At 39.6% G+C, this 27662-nt stretch overlaps 1 protein-coding gene and 1 non-coding gene across 3 annotated transcripts; one reads left to right on the top strand and one right to left on the bottom strand.

The window, feature by feature from the left end:
- Positions 1 to 1435: 1435 nt before the first annotated feature.
- psmd9 (proteasome 26S subunit, non-ATPase 9) lies at positions 1436 to 25722 on the bottom strand. Of its 2 annotated transcripts, none has more exons than XM_048244639.1 (6): positions 25500 to 25722; positions 25005 to 25107; positions 2905 to 3098; positions 2393 to 2494; positions 1872 to 1960; positions 1436 to 1700 (listed from the first exon to the last, which is right to left on the bottom strand). In XM_048244639.1, the coding sequence occupies exons 1-6, from the start codon at positions 25617 to 25619 to the stop codon at positions 1673 to 1675; spliced, it is 636 nt and encodes a 211-aa protein (XP_048100596.1). In that variant the 5' UTR covers positions 25620 to 25722; the 3' UTR covers positions 1436 to 1672. The 2 variants fall into 2 exon arrangements, with proteins under 2 accessions (XP_048100596.1, XP_048100597.1); XM_048244640.1 differs by having other exon boundaries at positions 25005 to 25104; positions 25500 to 25720.
- On the top strand, positions 9647 to 9731 carry trnal-uaa. The gene has a single exon. It is a non-coding gene; the product is annotated as a tRNA-Leu (tRNA).
- Positions 25723 to 27662: the final 1940 nt, after the last annotated feature.

Raw genomic sequence — 27662 nt, 5'->3', positions numbered from 1 at the left:
AATGTCATGTATGAAAACTAGTATTGAGTCCAGGGCAGCTGAGGTGATGACATCATCGATACGCAAGCAGGATGTGCGGTTTCGCTGTCTAAACGAATTCAAACGGGCTACGGTTTCAGATTTCTCCACTCTGGGACCAGGTTTCAGAAAAGTGCGGTTTCGGGCAGTGCGTTTACAGGATTCGTTTGGACGCTCGGCCAAGACGAAGCAAAACCTCTGCGTTTAACCTAAAAAGCGTCTCCGTGTGGACGGGCCCTTATGCTGAGGAAGAAATGCCCTTAAAATGGGGCTTTCAGCAGGACACCGACCCAAAACACACCAGCAAGCGGGCAACATGCTGGTTGCAGACCAACAAAATTGATGTCATGAAGTGGCCAGCGCAATCCCCGGACTTCAATCTGATTGAGAATTTATGGAGTGACCTCCATAAATTTTTGATGCAAAACCCAAGAATGAAGAAGATCTGTGGAATGTAGTCCAGTCAGCATGGGCTGCAATTTCTGTTTGCAGGTGTCAAATGTTAGTTGACTCTATGCCACACAGATGTAAAGCAGTGATCAGAAATAATGGTTATACAACTAAATTCAGTTTATACAGTAAATATTCCAGTTTGTAAATGAAAATGCAGATCCTGTTATTTGAACAACCTTATATTCTTTTTCTTCATCGTCATAAAAAAAAATTGTTCATTTTTTCATTTGGAATTGAATGCGTGTTGCTCCTAGTGCCTTTGTATGTATGGAAATAAATGGTATTAGGAACATGGAACTTTTTCTCTGTTGTTTTAAACACACTGCTATTATTTTGCACATAACTGTATAACAGCTTGGATCCTGACTTGGATCCTATTTTGCACATAACTGTATAACAGCTTGGATCCAGAATGAATGAAGAATGACCTTTTATCCTAAAAGAAACAGGATAGGCTGAGTAGCCTACATTACATATCACACTTATAATTTAGTCTGCTGTTTTGTAGGCTGTCACATAATGGAAACATACTGTACCATAACCAGTATATATTACAACCCCCTCTCCAAAAAACACTGTAAAATGTGAATGAAAACAGAATGGAATGATTTAGGCTACAAGGGCCCCTGACGTTTCACGTGTATACACACTGGGCTTGTCACCCAGATAGTCGTACAGTATATGGCGGGCCAATACATCTCTACCCATTCTGTTATTAGCTCAGGATCAGGCAGACAATCGCCATTAGCCAAGACTAATTTATTAAGGTACGATTCGCGGCCCTGGGGTGACAATGAAAGTGCATACCTTGACAGGGGGTGGGGGTCAGTAAATCATTCCATTCTGTTTTCATTCACATTTTACAGTGTTTTTTGGAGAGGGGGTTGTAATATATACTTCTGATTACCTGAGGCCTGGGCAGAGCACACATGGCTAAGAGTTTCTCATAGAAAGGAAACAAATGTCTGCAATGTGACCTTTACTCACCAATTCACCAATCTTTACATTATTACAAAAGCTGCAATTTAGTCCTTGTTATTTGTTATACTTGACAGTTGCCAGCAAACCCATATTGGGCAAATGGAGTAACAATATTTTTCAGAAAGACTTGAAAAGAAAATATGTACACAGTGATGCAACTGAACTGAGGTTGTTGAAGTTGCCAGGTTTCAGGTCTCCATCGCCTTGTGACTCCTTTGTGTCATCTACGAAGTGGCTGAATGTTGCATCTGTGGACACAGGAAGAGGAGTATAGAAAGGGACAGAGGGACTGAGAGGCTATTGGGGGGGTGACTATCAGATGTGTGGACCATTAATTAACATGAGTATTTCAAGTGCTTTGTTTGTGTGTGTGTTTTGGGGGCTGGGGGAGAGAGAGAGAACGAGAGAGAAATTCTCACCCCAGAAGTCCTCGTCCCGACCAACGCTGGGGTACCAGGCTTATCTGGACCCGCTGTCCATCTCTGACCACAGCAACACTAAGGGACTTCTGAAATATATGCAGAGCACACGACACTCAATCCTTTATTCTGAGGTAAACGCTGGATTTTCACATTCCATACACCAGAGTTGTGCACAATTCGAATTGTAATTCTGCTTCCTGTTTGCTACCTCAATTGAAATGCAAGTGAAATTCAAGAATTGAATTGGAATTTAAGAGCCAGTTTCAATTCAATTCTGGAATTTTGCACAAGCCTGCCATACACCAGCATTCTTTCTTCCAACAGTGTGGCAGCTGTAACAGCTAGTGTTTAGGGATAGTGGTGGCCAAGGTGGCCTTATATGTGAAAGTCATGGCCAGGGCAAACCTAAGCTCATATGTGCACATTTTGATAAGCTTATTCCCATCTAAGCATATATGATGATGTTTTACTAGCATCACAGCAAACATCCCATCATGTGCACTTTGAGATTGCCTTACCCCCTCGCTGTGCTGTACCACCGAGGCAATGTTCTGGAGATTCTGGAAGTTTCCTGGGTTGACTGAGCCGAACTCAATTATTTCATCTCCAACTCGTAATCCCTGCAAAAGTTTGTACTTGATTATTGATCATTGATTGAAAACATTCAGATGCTGATCTCAATCAAACTATAGTACTTTCCTTATTTCCACTTTTAGGACACACTAAAATAGCAGCATAATGAAGAAACAACCATTTTGATATAATGTCAAAAATGCCTTATGCTCTCTTGTTCAGGTCCACTGAAAATTAACATGAAAACCATCTAGCATTGGGCCAGCGGTCTTGTTGTACGTTGTACCATGTATGGCTGCTGAATTATCCACAGTGCTGCATGGCTGCATTCAAGATAAAATCCCACAGAATGTCACATAGCTCCTTCAAACTACAAAAAAGTGAGACTGTTGTATACTCTCTGTGTTGACCATGTAAATAACTCTTTACACAGTTTGTGTGTTGGCCTGAGACTCACAGCTTGGCTGGCTGGTGAGCCTTGCGTTACATGGTCGACTTGTGCGAAAGCCGGAGGCAGTGTCCTCTCCTGCTCCATGGCCTCCTCCTGCGCCTCCTGCTGGTCATGCTCCCGCTTTGCACGCTCGTGCGCATGCAGCTGGTGCAAGGCAGCCTCAATCTCCAGCATCAGATCCTTGTGGTCGTTCTGCAGACCTGAACACATAGGTACGGTGCATCTACATTTACTATCTTTTAGGTTGTAGAAACCATACATCCTCTGGGGGCTAGCAAATCCACTCATGTAGCAGTCAAAGGTCATTTCATTGAGTGGCATCTCTACAAGTGAGCCAATGTTAAATGTTTCCTGTTACAAACATGTAATCCTATCCCATCCCATATTTACAACCGTAAAACAGAAAAAGTTGGGACGTTGTGTAAAATGTTAATAAAAACAGAATGTAATAATCTGCAAATCTTTTAAACTCATATTAAGTTGCAAAAAGAACACAGACACAAAACGAAATGAAAATTTAAAATTTTACTATTTCATGGAAAATACATGTTTTAAAAAAAGTTGGGACGGGGGTAACAAAATGCTAGAAAACTTGTGTAATGATAAAGAAAACAAAAGGAAGAATGTTTCACAACTAATTAGGGTAACTGACAACACAATTGGGTTTGAAAAAGAGCGTCCCAGAGAGGCAAGGTCTCTTAGAAGTAAAGATGTAGGGGTATTCATCACACTGTGTAAACCCGTGAATTTCCCAAAAACTTCACATGAAATTGTGAAGTTTTTGGGAAATTCACTATCTACAGGACATAATATTATTAAAACATTCAGAGAATCCAGAGAAATATTTGCAAACAAGGGAAAAAACTGAAAAACAAATTGGATGGCAGTGGTCTTTTGGACCTCAGATGGCACTGCATCAACACCAGACCTGTCATTGTATGGGCTCAGGAAACCTCTGATAACCATTGTCTATGTGCACAGTTTGATACTCAATCCAAAAACTGCAACCAAAATTGTAGCTAAAATTGTATTGAAACATGACACAGAAAACACCACCATCTTACAGTACCCTCCAGAATTATTGGCACCTCTGCTAAAGTTGACTAAAAACCGGTATAAAAAATAATCTTTTGGTGATTTATTGTAAACTCAGAATGGAACAAATCCAACCTTGAAGGAAGGACATTTATTTTGAGAAAAAGGAAAATCTTATAAAGAAATAAATATTTTTAACTAAAACACGTTGCTCACAATTATTTGCACCCCTGAAAAATCTTATATAAAAAACCTAACAGAAGCATTTTCCTATCTAATTTCAATTTATCAGAGTGTCTGTGAACTTTCAGAAGTAGTTCTTGACTTTATTTTGAAAATAAAGTCACACAGAGGCTACATCCTCTAGTAATTTTTCAACATCGGACGGGAATACACTAAATTTAAATAAAAAGAAAGTGTTTTGACATTTGTAAGTCAGAGAATGTCTATGACAACTAGGTACTTAGTGCCTATATTTAGTTAAAACAATGATTAAAAGGCTCTAATCATCTGGAAATGGTTATCTTGCCCCCACGTACAGTATGGAGGATGGTAAGACAGGCAAAAAATTCCAAAAGAACCAGTGTTGGAGAGTTATGGACAAAGGTATCATCTTGGGGTCACCAAGTCCCCAAAAAAATCTTCAAAAGTGACCTCACAGCTAATAAATTATTTAGAGGGCATGCCAGGTAAAAGCTAACCTGACTCTCGCCAGATGAATTTCGTTCCGCTTAGCTCCGCCTAGCTTCACTCACATCCATCTGGGACGTCTTCCATTGAGAGTGATTTCTGCACCCGATTTTATGGTACAGCCAATCAGGATGAAGGGCGGCAGTTTCATAGATGTGACATAGTGTAGAAGCGACTGTGAGACTGTTATCAGAGTCACGGATTGGCTTTGATGTGAGTGGTTGAAGTAGCACGTCAATAGATGACGGACAAGTGGCTTATTCAATCATATGCAAGCATTTTTTGATTAGGCCCAGCCTTCTGAAGCAACACTCCAATGGATTGGTCCCAGATGGATGAGTGGAGCTAGGCGGAACGAAATTCATCTGGCGAGAGTCAGGTTAGGTAAAAGCCTGTCCAGTCATTTAATTACCAATGTAAACAGCAGGAGTTACTGAATGGTACAGTGACTTTGTCTGGAAGTGTGGTCTATTGTCAGATGAAATGAAAATTGCGCTCTTTGACTAGAAATACGTTAGGTGTGTTTGGCATAAATAGAAGAATGACTATACTGAAAAGAAAAGAATCCCATGCCTAATAAGAAAGTGGAGGTTCCATGGATATGTATTACTTAATTGTTATGGGGCAGTCGTGGCCTACTGATTAGGGCTTTCGGACTTGTGACCAGAGGGTTGCCGGTTCAAACCCTGACCAGTAGAAACGGCTGAAGTGCCCTTGAGCAAGGCACCTAACCCCTCACTGCTCCCCGAGCGCCGCTGTAGCAGGCAGCTCACTGCGTCAGGATTAGTGTGTGCTTCACCTAACTGAGTGTTTCACTAATTCACGGATTGGGATAAATGCAGAGACCAAATTTCCTTCATGGGATCAAAAGAGTACTGTATACTTATACTATTGTCAGATGAAATTAAAATTGCGCTCTTTGGTTAGGAACACTTTAGGTGTGTTTGGAGCACATACAGTAGAAGAATGGCTATACTGAAAAGAACCCCATGCCTAATGAGAACTATGGTGGAGGGGCTGTGCTATTATGGAAAAGGAAATCAATCTCTGCCAAGACACTAAAAGTTGATCTTGATTGGATCATTCATCAGGACAATGAACCAAAACAAATGTCCAAATCAAAACAAACGTGGTGTTGAACACAAAATCAAGCTTTGGCCATTGCCACCTCAGTCCCCTGATCTAAACTCCATAGAAAAAGAGTGGGGTGAGTGAAAGAGGAGAATGCAGAAGTGTGGACCTAGGAATCTGGACGACCTGGGAAGATTTTGTAAAGACGAACGGTCTTAAATCCCTTGCTTTGTATTCTCCAACTTTATGGGGTGTCATAGGAGAATATTACAAGCTGTTTTATTGGGAAAGGGAGGCTTAAGAAGGTATTACAAGCAGGGGTGCCAATAATTGTGAGGGCTAAAGAGGAGAGGGCCTATCCAAGTATCCAACCTATCCAACTTGTTTTAGTGCTTAGTTCGAAACCCAACATCTATGACTGTGTGGAGGAGCATTAGTGCCTACAGCATGGGCATCTTGCACATTTGGCAAAGCACAATACACTCTGAATGATGTACAGGTTTTGAGCAACATATACTGCCATCCAGGCAATGTCAGGAAAACAATGCCAACATTAATTCTGCACATATTTAAATAGTATTTATCCATAGATGCACCAGAGGCGGACATCCCGGGTTCAGAAAGTAAAAGTCCTGCCATGTATTCCTTCTGTCTGCACACTTAACGTAGATGATTCACTATTTAGCTAACCTACCTGGCTGCTAATTGGATCAGCTGGTTTACTTAAAGCTGCAGTTGGCAAGTCTGACAGATTGAGGGGACTTAGCCAAAATGTTGAATGTTTACAACTCTCATGTCCCTCCCCCACTACCCCTCATGTCCCCTCCCCACTACCCAACTGTGATTGACAGTCAGATCTTACACAGCCCTGCTCTGATTGGACCAAAAGAACCGGGAGCTGTGGATTTTTGCAAAACAAATAACAGGCTCTAGGTGGAGGTAGAAGTGCAGGTTTTTTTCTAAAACCGGCTGATTTATGTTGTTCTGTCAGAGCATTGTGTCGGTTTCAGTGAATATGAAGAAAAAAAATCTTGCCAACTGCAGCTTTAATGGTTGGATCAAACATTTGGCAGGACTTTTCCTTTCTGAACCCGAGATGTCTGCCTCCGCTGGACATGTACAGCCTACTCAAGAAAACCCTTCAACTAAGTGATAAAGTTATTTTAGGCAAGTCCATCCACTCATTGTGGAGCAGCCGTGGCCTACTGGTTAGCGCTTAGGACTTGTTACCAGAAGGTTGCCGGTTCGAACCCCGACCAGTAGGCACGGCTGAAGTGTCCTTGAGCAAGGCACCTAACCCTTCACTGCTCCCCGAGCGCCGCTGTTGTTGCAGGCAGCTCACTGCGCCGGGATTAGTGTGTGCTTCACCTTACTGTGTGTTCACTGTGTGCAGAGTGTGTTTCACTATTTCACGGATTGGGATAAATGCAGAGACCAAATTTCCCTCACGGGATCAAAAGAGTATATATACTTATACTCGGCGGCCACATTGCAACGCTTTTTGGGCCCTTTTCGGGCGTCTATTCGGGAAGAAAGGCGCGTGCGCAAGGCTTCACGACACCAACCTTGCTTCAGCGGCAACACATGATTGGCACGATGTATTCACAATAGTGTTGCACGGTGTATCGATACTAAAAAGGTATCACGATGCCTTCAGGCAAAAAACAATACGATTTTCGACGTTTTTAGAATCGATACTTTATTAAAATTAACGTTCTGTGTCTGCGTGAACTGCTGTTCTCACTGCTCCTTGCACGCATCTAGGCAAGTGGGCGTGTCAAGCAGGCAGCTCTGAGTGAGTGAGTGAGTGCGCAGCCAACATCAACATACAGTAGTTCTTTGCCGACCGTCCTCGGCCTTGTGGATAAAACAAAAGGTGAAGTGAAATCTGCAACTATTTCGGATACATCGCGAATAGTGAAGGCAACCCATCAGGTACACAGAGGCCCGTTTGTGAAATATGTTTCAAAGTCATTTAAAAGCAGTAGGCTACGCATGGAACTTGGCTAAACACCTCGCAGACATATCCCAACATTTTTGTTCAAAGAACGACAGGTTAACGAATATGCTATAGAAAACACGACTACATGGTTAGTGGCAAGTTCTTCTCTTCTGTTTTAGTCTAGCCTAAGTGAAACGAGTATGGTTCTCTGGGATAAAGCGAACCTTCCTTCATCAATGAATTTTGAGGAGACATAACGAGCTGTAATCATTTTGACGAGACATAACGAGCTGTAATCATAAAGTGCTAACGTGATGAAAGCGCAATGTTCACGCCAGAATAACATTACCATAACTTGTAAACAATCTATTTCATGTTCGGTCAGTACTACTGGTAATATTTGTCATGGCATGTAGACTGCAATTTGTTCAATAAGTATTGCCCAGATATAGGATACCCGAAATGCGCTAATTAAAGCCCACAGCATATAATACCACCAAAGCGTGTTGAGTCCTAACTAGAAATGCAATTCCAAGGAATTACCAGTGCATGAAAATGCTAAAGTTGTGATGTAAAATATCATGTATAGTTAAAACAGATAATAGAGATGGTTACTACGGTGATGCTAGGATAGACATGGTGGTTGCATAGCTTAATAAAAGTTGATAGTTTAAAAGTAGACTGTTTAAAAGCTGAATGTAGATAGTTTAAAAGTTGTTGATAGACAGCTAGTTTAATAGATAGTTTAAAAGTAGACCGTTTAAAAGTTGAAGATAAATAGTTTAAAAGTTGTTGACAGACTGGAAGTTTAATGAATGTTGATATTCAAATAGTTTAACCCTTTAGGCGCCAGAGGTTTTTTTCCGAAACGATCAATTTTGACATCTTCATTTCAAAAGGCTATATCTTAAAAGTGATAAGAGATAGAGACTTTCTGTAAATTAGAGAAATATTAAGGATGACCCAAAGTTTATGTAGAGATTAAATGTTTATATCTAATTTGCATATTATGACGTCATATGGTGGCGGCCATCTTGGATTATAGAATTTTCATGAAAAGTCATGTTTGAATGATAAAATGCACCACTTCTTTCCCCAAAATGTCCCTCACCTTCTGTATGCTATATTGCACAATACTGAATGCTCAGGTAAATAGTAAGTAGTGAACAAACTGTGTAAATCATTACTAATAAATGGCGAAACAAACCAAATGCATGTAGCGGTAGACTGGCCTTTTGCTGTAGAGATTTTCCATTTACTACATACAGTAGGCACTCTGATACCATGTATGGGGCATAGTTCAAAAGCTCATTTGCCACGGCAAGGCACAGATCAGGAGTGAGATGACGAGACAAGACAAGAGACAATGTTAGTATTTTTTTTTCTTTTTGTTGTTTTGTTGATGTTTTTTCTTAGCTGACAAAGACACACACATCACAAGGACATGAACACACAAAAAGGAACACATAGTGTATGTCCTAAATGATCAGGGAAATAGATAGCAAATCAACAGTGTAAATCATTACTAATAAATGGCTGACATTTTTTTTTTTTTATGTAGCAGGCCTTTTGCTGTAGAGATAATGACAGTAGTATATTATCATGAACTATCTGTCAAAAATAAGCCCCGCCCCCTGAAACGTCATAAATCACGTAATAACCACGCCTCCTTTTTATGCAAATTAGCCACGTGGTTGTCGCCACGTGTTTGTTATTGTTATTGTTTTGTGAGTCATGTGACAGTCATGTGACTGGTGTCAAACCCCTGGGCAGCCATATTGGATGTAATGTCATGTGACAGTCATGTGCCTGATGTCAAACAATGCCACGCCCCCTTGGCATCCATATTGGATGTAGTGTCATGTGACAGTCATGTGCCTGATGTCAAACCCTGAAGGCCATATTGGCCCCAAACCCCCATGTGTGTTTTGTGGATAATGGGGGATCAGATAAACTTTGTAAGAGTTGTATATGTTTAGTGGTAAATGGGTGTAAATACAAAAGTGTGCTGCTAGGATGGCCGAGTGGTTAAGGCGTTGGACTTAAGATCAAATGGATGTTTGTATCCTCGTGGGTTCGACCCCCACTCCTAGCAACTATATTAATGGCTGAGAGTAGTATGAAGTTTACTTTTATTTTTTGATAAGTCCTAGAGATGTTGAGAGATATGGACTAAAAAATAAAAAAAAAAAAAAAAAAGTTTAAATTGGTTACCATTTATTGCTAGGCTTTGGTTAAAAGGTGTCAGCCAAATCCCATGTACTGTAATTTTTATAACTAGAATCATGGGGTCGTGTGTGTGTGTGTGTGTGACCAAATGGGTCTATGCCTGGAGGAGGTGTTGGGCCCGGGCATGTCACTGTGTGTGATGTTTGAAGCCCCTTTCATGTGTCTTATCATATAGTTGGCTAGCCGGAGTCATACTGTTTAACTGATTACAAACACAGTGGTTAATGTATGTATGTATGTATTGGGGGTCTAAGAAGCCCCCACACTTTGTAGAGGTGGTGTTGTGCCCAGACATGTCTCTGAGTTTATTGTTTGAAGCCCCTTACATGTGGCTCATCAAACAACAGGCTAGCCGGAGACGTACTGCTTAACTGATTACAAACACAGTGGTTAATTATGTATGTATGTATTGGGGGTCTATGAACCCCCTCACTTTGTAGAGGAGGTGTTGGGTCAGGATATGTCTCTGAGTGTATTGTTTGAGACCCTATCATATGACTTGATATAGGCTGGACTATTCCATGATGCTGTGTAGCGACTGTCCATAGCAGGCTGTACAATATCCTTCCAAGAGTCCCTAAACATCACCCAATCTGCATCACAAAATGAAATGTGCGCCATGTCGTCTGAAAACGCCAAATCCGGAGATGTCAAAGCGTATAGCTTCACACTCGCGATCTTCCTTGTCAAAAACATAGCCTCCTATGCCCATCGTTCAACAACCATTGGTATTCCACGCCATCATTAGGTTTACTCAGAAAATTAACAAAAGTTTCAGGTCTCCTCCTTTGCGGTGCATAAGTCATTTCAGGATTCGATAGCTTAAGCTAACAGGCGTGAGTGTAATCCGTCTCTTTGATTTTGCCGATTCAATCATGTCAGCCATGGTAAGTTCTGTTCAAAATCACTGCTAACAATGATAGCTATACATCACCCACAGCTTTTATAATCTCAATCCTAGAGACATGCCGGGGCAAAACACACCCACTACAAAAAGGGTTTATAGATAACCAGGTGTCTGCATACAGACGTCACTACTCATAAACAGATCTTTTACAATGTTATCAGCACTAGTGTGCGTAGGTAGTAGGCAGACCCCCACATGAAAGGGGCTCAAACAACACACTCAGAGACATGCCCGGACAAAGCCGTGGCCTACTGGTTAGCACTTGTAACTTATAGCTAACACATTTTTTCAACCAGAACCTCTAACAACATGCTAAACAGGTTAACGGCTATGCTCCCAGAGGAAACTTTTGCTTCTCATTTGTATCCCTTCTGTTGCTAAGGAGGCAAAATGGTGATTCTCTTTTAAGGATCATTTAAGTATTACTTTTGTCACAATTATTTCTCCTAATTTTGAGAAATAAAACAAGCAAAAGATGAGACACATAGCAATAAGACAAGTAGGAGTCACATAAGAGATATTAGTTTGAGAAGCAGGAGAAGTACAGGAGATCTCTTATATGTTTGAGTGTAGTCTCACTTACAACTTGTTTCTCCTTAGGAGAAATAATAGAGCAGATGGAGTCACATAAGAGATATTAGTTTGAGAAGCAGGAGAAATCACGGGGAGATCTCTTATATGTTTGAGTGTAGTCTCATTTACAACTTGTTTCTCCTTAGGAGAAATAATAGAGCAAATGAGGAGACATTGCAATGAGAAACTGTTGAGAAGTAGGAGTTACAATTGAGATATCAGTAAAAAAATAGGGCACTCCATAGCATTTCAAACTTTTATTTTATAAAACAAAGCAAAACAGTTGTACTTTAAAAATGGACTTTAAGCAATGGGAGCTTGCACAGTTGCACTTTAAAATGGACTTCAAGCAATGGAAGCATGTTAATGCCTTGATATGTTCTTTTTAAAAATTGTGTATTCTTATTTTTTTTTTTTTTTGTGTGTGTGAGTGTGTATGTGAGTATTATTTTTAAAAGCTGCACAAGCAAATTGCATTGTACGGACCAACTGCACAATGACAATTTAAGTCTATCTATAAATCATACAACATAGAGGAATGAACTAATAAACAATAACATAAACAAACTGAACTTGTGCCAAAGCGTGCCATACTGTGTACAATGGTGGATGAAAGCGTGGGCTGGTCAATCTGCGTCTTTTATCCTGGTGGTGGAACCAACCAAAGGGAGGAGGGAGAGAAGAGCAGAAAATAGAACATTGTTAGTTTGTGAGCCACTCAAAAATACAAAGTAAGACATTTGTTTGACCGTCTGCTTTCATAACTGTGGGAATTTTGATACAGCACAAAGATCAGACACACCTTATTAATCACTTAAACACAGAATGGGGGATGTGATAGCTACCACTCACATTTGCTATATGTTGCCCAATTGAAAAACAGATTGTATTGATATATTTGTCAAGCTTAAACAAGTTTGTTGAATTCCCTCACCTCATCTAGTGAGTAAACTGTATTGTCAGACTAGGATTAACCCCTATCCATCTTACCACTAGGCAAAACCTTGTTTTGGTTGGACTAAGCCTATTCAGTGTAAAAAAAAAATGGGCATCTGAAAATAGTTTAGTTCAGAGTCCTGATGTCAAAAAAGTAATTTGGGCAATTTTTTTTGTCATCTGGGAGCTGGCTCTATAGTCAGAACGCATAACAACTAAATGCAGCGTTGCCTTGTTTAGTTCTGATAGTGGGTTTCAACAGGAACATTTCTCCTGTGATCAGTGAGGTTTAAGTGATGAGTATTGCTGGAACATGTCACACAGTCTCATTGAAGGGCAAATCTGGTGTAAACTGATTCAAAGCCTTGTTGTTCTAGCTCACCAGGCACTAAAATGAACAATAAAATGTGTCATAACCTAGACAAGTTATGGACAAGAAAGTAAAGCTGACTCAATATGGCAAAAAAGCCTTCGGTATCTTCTTTCCATTACAGGGTTTCCCCAGGTTTGACCACCCCAAATAAGACTTTTTTAAGACCACTTACATGAAAATTAAGACCTACATCACACCCATTATGCGGTTGTAAAACACCAGATCAAATCCATAATGACAATTAAAACAACACTTCCCCATGATGTGCTGTCCTCTCCTTTCGACTGATTATGTTGATTCATTGCTGCCGGTGCGAAAACCCAAAGTATTGTTTGCGCATATCCTAAGAAATTAGACTAGTGTAGTTGCCACGATACCAAAATTATTGTTTCGATACCGATACCACATCAAGAATTGCGATTTCGATACTTCTTCGATAATTCTTAAAAAATGTATTTGATTTGGGGGCCCAGACCACCTTGACATCATCAGTAATATTGAATATAGTGTTATCATTCACACCAGTGGGCATCCTAGATTCTGCTTGACTCTTTCCACACACACGGAAAATTATGGCTTATTTCATATGTTTCTATTTCATATACCTTCGAATTCATATAAAGTGTACAGTTAATGTATAGTATTTTTTAATCTGCATAATTACTATTAATCTGCTTAATTGCTAAACATATTTAGTCATTTGAATACTTAATATTTATTTTTAAACTATTACACCTAGGCAAATTTTAATGTGGTGTGTAGGCCTAGGTGTAATTGAGTGTTTGTCACTTTAAGAAATACGTGAGTAATTACTGTAGCCTTCAGTCTCACGGTTTTAGGCTAGTGAATAATAGTTGCACATAATGCATAAGGATATGTGGATGCAATTCATTGTTGTCTGTCATTAGATAAAATAAATGTAAATAAAAAACTATCAAGTTCATAGAAGGGATCATGTTCAATAATGATTTTAGCACTAATTACGAATGACATACATGACCTGAGCTAGCAGAATTAGTTAGCAAGGAGCTCTCTCCAGATGTAAAAGTTTGCAAAGTTAAGCTGCCTATTTCTAAATGACATTAAACCCAATAGTAGACCTACATTACATCTCATAGCCTAGGTAGGTTATGAGAGGTGCAAGTGAGCAAATCAACTTGATATTAGCCTATTATTATGTGTTACCACAGAATCACTTAAGCTAAACTAGCAGCCATGTCTAAGCTGTTTATGGCACGACAGCTGCATATGTGTGTGAGGAGAAAAGACGACAGCCACAGGCTTGGGGAGGAGGCACTAGAAGCATGCCTTGTGCACACAAACAAGAACACGGTCATTCTTAAAAGTATTGATACTAATAAAATTAGGTATTGTGACAACTGCTAATAGCTATTGCAACACTTTTGTAGTATCGGTGCACCATGCAACACTAAATTAGGCGATCTCTGACGTTAATCAACCCCCTGTTGAATTTTCACATTGTTGTTGTTTTTCCTATCCTAGAAATCTAGAGGCGCACCCTAGCGGCGGCAAATTAATTTGCTCAGCCTGTGCGTCTAGTATCAAACCATAGGGATTTCTATTGGCTGGCGCCATGGGCGTCATCCAATCACAGCGCTCTATTTTGTTAGAGAGTCTTAAGGCGGGCTTAACAGGATGGCGACAGTCCTGAGACAGTGAACAACAAGGAAGGTGGCTATGGCAAACGAAGAGCGGTTGTTTGAATCGGCGTTGGCGTCAACTTTGGAGGAGTTGGACTTGTGCTTTTCTTTGAAAGTTGAGCAACACAATGCACTTAAGTCATTCCTTTGAAGAAGGATGTATTTGCCGTTTTGCCGACCCGGATAACGGATATGGTCGTAGCGCTGGCCTATTGCATGCCTAGGCAGTTTGAAAGACAATTCTCTGCCCGCCCCTTGGATTAAGCGAGGTGAATGGCTCGATTCCAGACTATACATTTCAATGATATAGGATGGCCCGCCAGGCTAGTTTTTTCCCCCATTTCACCTTGCTTGCAGGCTAGTATAATTAAAATTGAAGACCTGTTTAAAAATTAAGACTTTGGCAACGGAATTTAAGACTTTTCAGACCTTAATTAAGGAACATGACATTTAAGACCGTTTAAAGACTTTTAAGACCCTTGGCTACCCTGCATTATGTCAGGAATACCAAAAAAAGTACTTCTATACGGCTCTGGGCTATACTTCCCTGTCCATAACTCAGAATTGGCTGTGCCACATTTTTCTTTTCCTATGAACAGCACACAGTGATTTCCAACAAGAGCTATGGATCAATTCGTCCTTTAAGTGATTTGTAAACAAGGAGTGCTTTAGGGTCAATCCGGTAAATCAAAGACAATGACTCAATATTACATCTAAATTAGCCCAAAACATTTAGCTCTGATCACTCAAGAGACACTGACAATTGTCAAGAACAAAAACAAAATACAGAAAATACAGTATACACCAGGGGTATTCAATTAATCTTCAGCGAGGTCGTTACGGAAAATTTCCTCAAGCAAAGGTCCGGAGCATCATAATGTTTAGGCTATGTATATGTATGTATGTATAATATATATACAGGGGCTGAGCCAGAGGGTGGCTCGGGTGGCACAGTCCACCCTTGAGATTTGATTGGCCACCCCAGGTGCCACCCCAAATCCTAGTCTCACGATTGGCCATTAACATGGTGTAAAGGCGGGACCTTTCTTGATGCACTTGCAGCAGTGTGAAGTGTCAGGCGTCAGAAATGTAAGTGGCAAACACACTTGCCTTTATTGGCCTGCGGCACAATTGAACTGGCGGAGCGAAAGGTTTCCCGATCAGGAAATACTCCTTATCACGCAACTTTGTGTAGGCTTAACAGAGGTAGCCTAAATATCGTGCCTATGACGATGACAGCTTTAAAAAAAAAAAACATTTATTTCACTTGTCTCGCTGGATTGAAGGCAGAATGTGGGCTGTTGCAAAAATAGATGAATGAGGGTCGGAGATTCCGTTAACAAAACCTAAAGTTTTGCTAACATTTTCTCCATTATTATCGTAAAATATGTCTCCATGCAGGGCAGGGCTGGTTCTAACCTAGGCTAGGCTACTATATTTGGGTGGGCTGGTAGAAATTTTGGGTGGGCAACATAGCAAAGCTGTCAAATTGGATCAAAACTAACATAAACACAAAACAAACACAAAACAATCAGTACTACCTAGCTTGAGTTGCTGCAGCCAACAGCCAGGGATAGGCAGTATGTCTGATACATGTATGTAAAATACAAAATAGTATGTGGTCATTTTTATTTTATTTAGTTGGAAAAAAATGGCATCATATTTTGTATCAAAATACTTTATAGGTTTGTAGTTTAAAAATAGTGCCAAATTATTTTGGTAAAACCAATAACCTACTTTTGGTGATGTGATTGCAGCACTGGTGTTGACTTGTAATTTGCCCAGAGTTGTTGTGATCAGAATATTGAGATTCAGGTAGATAAGTTTCTTGAGAACTTTAGTCATCCAATTCAAACACATGGAAGTCATCCAATTCAAACACATGGAACCGGTTATGTGGTTGCCCTGAAAGAAGTTGCACCATGTGCAACGTGCACAATGTTTGCACACATCCACAATACACTCCTTCATACTAACCTCAAGTTTCTTGAGAACTTTAAAGTTCTCAAGAAACTGATGATTAATCATCTAATCGGAAGACATGGAATTTGCCCAGACTTGTTGTGTTATTCAGGAAGATGAAATTGCTCACATGCAACAATAACTCCTTTACCAACCCAAGTTTCTTGAGAAAATAAACAAATAGAAAAAAGCAGGTCAAATTATTGTAACAGCTACAAAAATAGATGGCCATAGAGTGGGGGAAATGTCTTGGATGAGTATATTTTGTATATCTTCATTTACAGTAATATAATAAAATTGATTATATTTTAATGTCCCCATGATGGAATTTTTTTTAGAACAGCATAGCCCAGTGACAGACAACTTAGATAATTAACTTTAATATGTTTGTATTAAATTTTATTCAAGTACAAAGACATTTTATGTGAGAGTAAGGTATTTGTGTTTTTTTGTCCTTCAATTTATGAGTATGGTGTTTGCATCTGGTTTCCCTAATGTATTTGTGCTAATTTCACATCTTGAGCCTGTTTCTGTTTATCTGGATGTTTTGCCTCATGCCACCCTTGAATCAGTGCCTCACTAGTGCCACCCTTGTTAAAAATGTCTAGAATCGCCACTGTGTATATATAATATTAGGATGGATGGATGGAGCCTAGTTGTAGATAGATAGATAGATAGATAGATAGATATATAGATAGATAGATACTTTATTGATCCCCAAGGGGAAATTCAAGAAGATTGTAGGCCTAGGCCTAATGTTTAATGTGAAATAAAATAAGTAGCCTAAAAAGCAACATTCGAAATGAGGAGAAATAAGGCAAGATAAGAGTGATTGGGGAGAAAAACTGAGTAGCCTTGGCTATTTTAAAGATCTTAACGTGAACTTAAAATAAAATTTGAGCTGAGACAAGGCTGGTTCCTTGAACCCATTAATCAGCAAGTTTAATTTAATTTTTTTTTTTTTTTTTATGTTGACCGAAATCCTGGAAACCCAGGAACATCACGTTGTTGGGCAGTGAATGCATGTCGGCTTAACTAGATTGTGGTGGATCAATCATATTGCCTTCTTAAATCGTAAAAAAATATTCTGTGGTCTCAGTTCACTGTTGAATGGGCCTAGCCTACCCTATGCTTGCTCAATATGCTTTGTCTAGTAGAGGTGCTTCAAATTGGGCTTTTAAAAATCGCCTGTCTCAGAATAGAAGAGGTCCAGGGCAATTCTGTGCAAAACTGTCACATCCATATTTAGCCTAGTTGGCGTTACGGACGTGACAGTTTTTTTGGTATTGCCCCCCATATCGTTATATAAAGCTCTGTTCTCGCTGTCTAGCTTCCTCCTCTTTGAGCAATCGATGATTTGAAAATAACTTACTTATCATTAACTTAGATATCCATCTGATTGTTTCTCGTCCCGTCTCCTCTCTCCATTTCGTTTCAGGCTATCAGTCTCTTCCCCATAGTAGGCTAGGCTACTTTACTCACTGACTTCGACTTTATCAGAATTCACAGATTTCACTGGCTGAGTAGCAGCAAAGCGAAATGATGGTTCCTGAAGCTCCTGAAGTAAATGCTGTTATCCTAACCAAGCGAAACATTTAGCGCAGCTTTGAAATCTTCATTGAAAATCTAAATTAGGCTATTATGGTCTGGGTCCGGATAGGATCACGTCACGGTCCGGACTCGGATCGCGGTCCACCATTTGGTGATCCCTGGTATACACCATACAACAAATATTGTTGGTGAGTTAATCATTTTGGCCATGTCATTTTTTTTACTTTTGATGTATGTTCAGCCCATCTGTAAAATATCTTCATAAAACCTAGTGGAAATTTCGCCTCTATCATTTCTATGACAATGTGATTTTGTAGCTTTCATAGCTACACAGTTTGATGTTAACTGTATAAAGGTTGAATAATTTTAGTGCAATAGAGGTCTACCCTTTATAAAAAGCCCACCAATAATGCTCACCACAATTGGAAATAATTTAAAATAAGAGAAAATTACCCCAGCTTCATGGATGTTTTGGAAACTCCAGCCCTCGTAACAAAAGCCTTCTTGACCTTTGCGGATTCCACAGCTGTCCATCCGCAGAGCGTTCCACAGTGCATAACGTAGGCTGCAAATAAAAAGCAAAATCAATCTATCAGTGTGGTAATAATAGCTCTGAAACTGACACTTTCAGTCATTGATTTTGATTAGCTGAAAGCGTGTTCCTTTCTGTTGTAATTCCCAAGTTACACAAAGTTACACAAGGTTACACATCCTTGTGTACACATCCCTACATAAAGAATGGTAAAAAAATGAAGTTGTTACAAGCTGTGGCCAATGTTCCACTTACCATTGTGTGACAGTCTACATGAACTATTTATTGGTGTAGGGGTGTCTTTATAAAACCATCAACTGTGCATAAGTTAAGACAACCAGAGGAATACAATAAATCATCTGTTGGAAATTGATCTTAATGCCTCAATTAAAAAATGAGGAAAAAATCCAACCTTTAAACACACCAATATTCTTTGTGAATGAACCAGGTATCGTAAATTAATAAATCCCATAGAGGCAGGCAGATTTTTATTTTTAAAGGCCAGTTATTGAATGGACTCAGGATACTATGCATCCTGATAAAGTTCCCTTGGCCTTTGTAATTAAAAGATAGATAGATAACCCCACATCACATACCCTTCACCATACCTAGATATATCATGGTTTTATATTAGGCTAATAGCTGGTTTGATTTGCATGCTACAGATTCTATTAATTGCAAAAGAAATGTTGACTGGCAAGTTATTCATGACTGCAGATGCTGACTTGCCTATTTCACGATCCCTCCACTGCAGCAACGCTACTTCCTAGTTTACCTGGGTTACAAGAATGCCCTTTCACTCCTGTTACAATATGCTGTAATTTATAGCATGTTAAACAAAAGTGAGAACATATTGTGGGGGAAAATATACTTACCATTTTGGTACGCTGTTTGTTCAGCAATTTGATCTGATGGTCTAGCGTAGTCTTCCAGAGCTGCCGGCCTCTTTTCAGTGGAATTGAGCTGGAACCAGTTTAAACCAGTGGCAATAACGTTAGCTTCATTATCTTGACTGACATCCCAAAGACATTTTAAAATTCCGTGCATTTTGGCTACAGCATGGCTTAACACCATTCAAAACATACAGACTAAAGCTGTATAAGGCAAAGTAAGCTAGCAACGTTAAATTGTCTAACGTTAGCTTTATATACAAGCGGCACAGCCAGTGATGTAACTTACAAGTAGCTAACATTAACTAGCTAGCTAACTTTCTGTGCTGCTTCGTCAGGTTGTTCAATTATATATTGAGTCTAAAAATATGCAAGAACGTTAGCAAATTACCAAAATGTTAATGTACCTTCTCTGAGTTTTCGTGGTGGCAAGTTCTGCACAATCCTTCATACCCACACACCGTTTCACTTGGTTTCACTGGGCGCCAAATCTAGACTGCATTTTCTGGTAGGAGTCTTCTGCACGCGAGTTTGTCACGTCCGACCATCATAGACCTCTGGAGTCTAACTTGATTTCTCTAACTTGCTAACAAGTCGCAAGTTAGCTCTGGGGTAGCAAAAATCAAATTGTGCCGCCTTCACGTACCATTGATTATAATATCTACTCGAAGGTTGAGGACAAAAGTGTGTTGAGGAAAACGCTCATGTCTCCGATTTAAGTCGTCTCCCTGCGCGAGAATTTAACAGGTGATCTCCTTGTATGGGCATAGATGGTAGCTTTTTTTGTAGGCGAACTTCAGAGGTCTGTCAGAGCATCGTCATGTGTGGTGGTCACATCACATGGTTAGGCCTACTGTTTGCAAATGTGAACTTGAAAATATGTGCAATTAAAACAAATAAGCCAATGAAAATCATTTGAGAATTGTTGTACAACAGCTAGCGCTCTTACAGATCAGACTAATTTATAAAACAAATAGTTCTGGATGAGCATTACATTAGTTCACTTAGAGAGCTCTCTGATGGATAAGCCTGAGTAAAAATATGAGATATATAAATTGAGCAAGTCTGAGTATTGTATAAGCCTTTGCTGAGATCTCTTTTGTAAATCAAAAAAAGGACTAAACTGAGATGACTAGAATGAGAACGGTTCAAGCTTGTGAAGAGATCTCTTTTACAGAACTGATGGAGCCTAATCTGAGATTTACCAAAATGATCTGAAATGAGAATTGCATGAGTTTACAGAGAGAGCTCTCTGGTGGATCAGCCTGAGTAAAATATGAGATGTATAAATTAGACAACACTGAGCATTATTTAAAATATTGAGATCTCATTTGTATATTAAAGGGAGTCTACACTGAGATAACTTAACTCTTTTGCTCCAGAGACAAACCTGAGAAGCGGGAGACAAAAGCAATAATCTCATTTTTATATCACTGTGATCTCATTATTGTCTAGGAGAAACAACTGAGAAAAGAGAGGAGCTCTCATTTTAACATTTTTCTTTCCTCTGGGCTAGCAGCACACTTTATATCTATCCCCATTTACCACTAAACATATACAACTCTTACAAAGTTTATCTGATTCCCCATTATCCACAAAACACACATGGGGGTTTGGGAGCCAATATGGCCGCCCAGGGGTTTGACATCAGGCACATGACTGTCACATGACACTACATCCAATATGGATGCCAAGGGGGCGTGGCATTGTTTGACACCAGACACATGACTGTCACATGACTTTACATCCAATATGGCCGCCCAGGGGTTTGACACCAGTCACATGACTGTCACATGACTCACAAAACAATAACAATAACAAACACGTGGCGACAACCACGTGGCTAATTTGCATAAAAAGGAGGCGTGGTTATGACGTGATTTATGACGTTTCAGGGGGCGGGGCTTATTTTGACAGATAGTTCATGATAATATACTACTAATGACTCCCTATCCCTATCCATACAGGGCCGGCATTCCCATCATCTTGTGATAGACTATGCATGACCTAATGTGTGTGTGTGTGTGTGTGTGGGAGAGGGAGAGAGCGTGTCACCACCTCCACCATGCGAGCAGCATGGCCAGATCTGAAGCCTCACTAAACGAATCACCGTCATTTCCTGAAGGCAGATATTCCCCTTCAGAATCAGGGTCCGCGAATAGAAGACCCAACACTTCATTTCAGGTAAACTTTTTTGATGCCATTAGACGATAATCTAATGCAAATACTCGCTAACGTTGACAATATCGCTCTGACTAAGTGGCTCACACGCACACTAGCTCCGGTATTGCACGCACTGATTCAATGCGCTGTAGCTCAAAAGTTTTGTTTAAACCATGACCTTTTTCGGACTCGGGGATGATGTATGACATGTCTGCCACCTAGTGGAGTGGATGTCGAACGAAATATGACACCCTATTTGACTAAATCGGCCGTTTTATTCAGTACCGCATCTTGTCGAGTAAACTCGACAGTGGCGCCTAGAGGTTTAATGGCTGTGTATAGGTAGATATTTGACGATAACTGAAAGTTGGAATGGCTCTAATGTTTGCTAGCAGTTATGCTAAGATTTTTAACTATGCTAACCATGCTACTTAGGTAATGTTTTATAGCAGTGCTAGCAATGCTAACATGCTAACCATGTTACTTAGCTAACTTAGCTAACGTTTTCTAGCAGTTTTGTAAACATGCTAACAATAGTAACTATGCTAACCATGCTACTTAGCTAACTTAACTAATGTTTTGTAGCAGTTTTGTTAAACATGCTAACTATGTTAGCAATGCTAACATGCTAACTATGTTAACCATGTGACTTAGCTAACCTAGCTTATCATTTTAATAGTTATGCTAACTATGCTAACTAGCATGCTAACTATGCTAACCATGTGACTTAGCTAACCTAGCTAATCATTTTTAGTTGTTATGCTAACTATGCTAATTAACATGTTAACAATGCTAACTATGCTAACCATGTGACTTAGCTAACCTAGCTAATCATTTTTAGTAGTTATGTGAACTATGCTAACTAGCATGCTAACAATGTGAACATGCTAACTATGTGACTTAGCTAACCTAGCTAATCATTTTTAGTAGTTATCTTAACTATGCTAACTAGCATGCTAACAATGCTAACATGTTTACTATGCTTACCATGTGACTTAGCTAACCTAGCTAATAATTTTTAGTTGTTATGCTAACTATGCTAACTAGCATGTTAACCGTGCTAACTATGCTAACCATGTGACTTAGCTAACCTAGCTAATTATTTTTATCAGTTTTGCTAAAAATGCTAACAATGTTAGCAATGCTAACCATGCTAACTAGCTACAGTGGGTAGGAGTCATAGTTGATAACAAGTGTTGACATAGTTGATGACAAGTTAAAAGTTGTTGATAGACAGCTAGTTTAATAGATAGATAGTTTAATGATAGTTTAAAAGTAGACCATTTAAAAGTTGAATGTAAAAAGTTCAGTAGTTTAATGGGTTACATTGTTTAACAGTGGATTATTGTAGTGAGGACTTTTATTTTGAAACAGTTTTGGGCAGAGGAAACAGTTGAATAGGATGTGTAGTCTTAATTGACCCAGATTGTATGCTTAAAGCCTGAGGCTGCAGGTGGCCTGAACAAAGATTGTTAAGGCGGAGCAAGATGTTTCATCAGGAGCCACTTCCGGGAACCCGGATCGCACGAGGGGGGGTCAAAATCCCCCTTTATGCAGAGCAGAGGCAGCGACTGCTCCATTGAAGTCTATGGGCATCGCTCAGAATTTCACCACATATGCTAAGGTCTTGGTTCTATAGACTTAGGAATGTGAATTTTGGGCACGTTTTCATGATCCTCAAACCCTTCTGAACATTTCAGGTACATTTTTAGCATTTTTGAGCATTCCAGTCTGGAGAAAATCAACCTTATATCAGGTGTGCGCCAGTTATTTATGCAGCTGCTGTTGGCCGGTTGCAACGTACGCTCGTCAATACGTCATCGACACGCCTCTTTATGCAGACAGGATTCGATCCCCATTTCGCGCCCATAGACATGAACTACGACGAAGTATCTTGCTCCGCCTTAACAATCTTTGACCTGAACACCTGCCATAGGATTCTAATTGCTTAATGGCCGTATTATGAGGTCATAATCGGCAATGTTAAGTCTATGGGGATTTTTAAAGTTTTTCTTTAATAGTTTAAAAAGTATAAAAGTTTCAAAGTTGAAAAGACATAGCAACCCGATCTGTTTGAAGACCTACGTTACAAAGTTTGAATGAAGTTTCTAAGTTAAACTGTTCAAAAGTTCATTTTCATGCACTGTAATAATAATAGCGGCTTATTGTTACGTGGTAGCAAATCATGTTATCAAAGAAATAGACGTAGGCTAATGTAGGAATGCACACAGACATATTGCAACAGGTAATGGTAGGCCTATCTGACGAAGACCTGAGTGGTTGGAACGTTGTACTTGTACACTGGGCGCAAAGAAGACTATCCTCACATTTTTCTCTTTGCAACTGTCAAAGAAATCCCATGAACACGGGAAGGCCTAGGGAAGCCTATACTGTACATCAGATGGCCTAAAGATTAGGCCCCTCTGCATAGCATTCAGTGATGCATGCAGTAATTTCAACACTGACCTTGATCTAGCCTAGTTTGGCTATTTAAAGCTACTTTATTGGCAAAACACAACACAATGTAAATGAACTATAACAAAAAATAAAGGACTTATTCACACAAAGTAGGCCTACTATTTTACTGACTATAAAAATAATAATGTAGTTAGTTTAGAACCCAGAATTGACCTGCACACTACAAAATTGCACCGAATTCAACACAAATGACTCGATACACTTGGAGGAGGTATGAGTCCTTTCTTTTCCAGATATCTTAGGATTTCGCCGTAATATCGTTTCAGTATCGTGCATCGTGATATTTATGGCAGGTATTGTATCGAAGTCATAATTTTGGTATTATGACAACACTAATTCACAACACACCACAAGATTGGCAAAATGTAATCACATGTCGACTTTTTTTTACCGTTGAAGAGGCGGTGTAGACAGAGCCCGTCTACGGAGAGCCTGGCCACTCCGTATTTCCACCAGATTTCCACTGGGGGCGATTGCCATGAGTGCAGAATGAATGGGAGTCAATGGAGCTAGACGGCTAAATTTGTCTCTTTCACCTGATTGTCGTTGACAAATCTCAGATTTGATTGTAGTTTGTATAACTTCAACATGGGTTATAGGTCAAAAGTTGAATGAACGAGTACTTATGTCCTTTTGATTTCTTACAGTTTGGGTCATTGTTGCCCATAACACGCTAGCATTGTGCTAATGAGTGACATCATTGACACGTTTGAAAGGCTTTTTAGAACAATTAAGTGACTTTAAAAAATATAATACTCCACCAAGTGTATTTTCTTTGCCTCCCCTTTCGAATACAATATTCAAATTACTTGAAAAAAAATATTTCCCGAGAAAAGTGGATTTTGAGGGGTATAGCTCCATAGACCTCCATGCATTCTGCACTCGTGGACGAGCGCCCTCATGTGGAACCACAAAAGGAACTGCAACCAGTTCAGAAACCGGAAGTTTTCCGAAAGTGGCAGTTCTCCCCTTATTAGACATTCTCTGGTGTAGACCACTGCCATATTGGCGTTACAAACTAACCCCATGCATTTCTATGGAGGATTTTTTTGAGTGCTGTGTCTCCTCATAAGAAAGTCCAGATAAGCGCTATCTGGAATGAACAACACTTACATGAAATGCTGTGCCTGGCTGTTCTGACCTGGTACAAATCCAAATCTGCCCTCGGGTACCCCTCCACGTCAACCAAAGAACCCTCCATGCCGACGCCTCCCTGCTGAGGAAAAACGAGTACATTTCAGTGTCTAACCATAAAAAACCAATCAAGTTAACTATCTACAGTACCAGATTGATTTTTCGGAGAGTGGACCCCGTCTGTAAAACTGCAGACTTGTCATCAATGCTTAGACGTATAGGCGGTTGTTAACGCTGTTGTTACTTATACTTCGCCGCCTTTGATACTCCACTTAAGTTAACCCAACTATTAATACTGTAAATATTATGAGGGAATAAGAATCACTGTCTGTCTAACGCAATAGGAGTTGAAATGGAAGCAGTTCGCAATACTGATTACGTTACGATTAGCCATGCTTGCTTGCCAGCTAACGTTAGCAGAAGTAACGTCACTAACGAAACAAGGTAAAGGTGTAAACTTTACAACCAACTCACGTCTTCAAGAACATCGTAGTATGCTTTAATTTGTTCCTCGATTTCATCTTTCTTTTTAATGAGGTTCTGGACGACCTCCACTGTTATTGTGGACTTCTTGTTTTCCTCAGTCATCTTCATGTCGACTGGCGACTGATGCAGAGTACGGCAAGTGGAAGGGGACAAATTCGTTGTCGCTAAACACGTGACCTGTCAGCGTTAGAACTATGTACAAAGATTGTTAAGCCAATCTTTGCTATGTATATGATTAGAACCATAGACATAATATACATAGACGCCGCATCGACCGCTACTCCTTACTAGCGCTGACGAGATTTGGAGCCGCCATCTTGGACCGGTCATCCACTCCACTCAGTGTAATCTGTTTGGCCGGTGAGATGAGCTGTCAGCGCACTTAATTAATCATATTTCACTGAATACCGAACAGATTCTCACGCGGTTTTTTTTGCTGCAAAGGTCATACATGTAGCTATGATACAGGACACATGATTTAGCGTATTTTAATATTCATAATGGGTTTAACAGTAATATAATATTCTGATATATGATATAAAGTGACCTGACGTCCGATATTAAAACTGGGAACATAATCCATGTTTGACAGCATAGACAAAACTAGTTTGATACAAGTTTAATGAGTTAAATATAGTTCACAGTTGACAGAAAAGTATCATCAACAGCATTATTCACAGTCCACAGAAAGGTTCCATAAACATTTAAGTGAGATCAGTGCCATTCAGACATCTGAGGGGTATTCCAAGTAGGCCTATGTGGTTTAGTGACAAACTTGGGTAAATTGACTCAGAATAAGTTGTAAACCTCCCAGTAGAAAAGCTGTATGATACAGGAAACATGGTTGTGTGTATTTTAATATTCATAGTGGGCTTAACAGTAATAGAATATTCTGATATATGATATATTATAAAGTGAGGACATCCAATATAAAAACTGGGAACATAACTAATCCACTTTTGACAGCATAGACAAAAACTGGTTTGATACAAGTTTTAATGAGTTAAATTTACAGAAAAAAATCCATTAACATTTTCAGTTCAGTGCCATCAAAAATAAAGTGATGAACAGACATTGGTGTGGCATAAAGGAAATGGAGTAACTGGGTTCAATATCAACAGCATTTTGTTAGACAAGTTCCATAAATATTGTAAAGTGCAAGTTTGTAGGTTTGTTTCTGATCCTTAAAAAACAGACATTGGTTTGGCATAGTAAGTGTAACAGTTCATCAATTCAAGACAAAAAGGTGACTTGTCACTTGTACAGTGTCAATGGGTTCATCAACAGCATCTGTTATTTACAGTTCACAGAAAGGTTCCAGCCCCAATGAAGAGATTAAATAAAAAGGAATTAAGAAACATTTTAGAAACTGCTAAGATCAACCCGTTCATTGCAATCAGTAAAGAATCAGGGAGTGTCTTCACAGGCTCAGTGAGACAGAGTTACCGTCATGCAGTTGGTTCTATGATTTCAACAACTGGTGCATGTCATTTTGTATGTTCCCACCTTGCTAAAATTGCTTGGGTACACTTTGGCTGAGAACAAAAGTGCTTCAGACAGCAGGTGGGCAAATAAGATGGCATAGTAAACTGGGTAAACTCCATAAAAGAGGACTGAGTCAACCAGACGATGGGAAAATGGGACACAGAGTGGCGAATGCAGGTGATGAAGGTGGAGCTCATAAATCAAACATTCAGTCACAGTGTAGCAGATGCCCTGCAGTACTGCAATGAAGAGCTGCACCTTCCTCAGTTCCAGGGGTGTGAGGAGACCGTTCAGTTCATTCACAGTCTTCTTGAACAAGGCAGTTGTTCTGGAGAGATACAAAATAATAAATAAATGAATGAAAAGGAATTTGAGAGGCATCTTATTCTTGTTAGGGTAAATGACATGTGAATAATTCAGTGTTGGGCAAGCTACTTCGAAATTTTAGTGAGCTAAACTATCAGTTACTCTGCCATGAATAAAACGCTACACAAAACTACCACCCAGTCAAATGTATTAGTAGCCTAACACAAACACAGCAGTAGGCTAGTTCACTACATAGGAAGCTACTTTAAATTGTGCTAATTTCACATGACAAGAAAAGTGTAGCTTGTCTGGCTAAGCTACTTGATAAATAAAGAAGTTGAGCTATTGAAAAGTTACTTT

This window comes from Alosa alosa, chromosome 5 (assembly GCF_017589495.1).
Source record: "Alosa alosa isolate M-15738 ecotype Scorff River chromosome 5, AALO_Geno_1.1, whole genome shotgun sequence".
Classification (NCBI taxonomy): Eukaryota; Metazoa; Chordata; class Actinopteri; order Clupeiformes; family Clupeidae; genus Alosa; species Alosa alosa.
The sequence above is the reverse complement of the archived record's forward strand: the minus strand, read 5'-3'. Positions and strand labels throughout refer to the sequence as shown.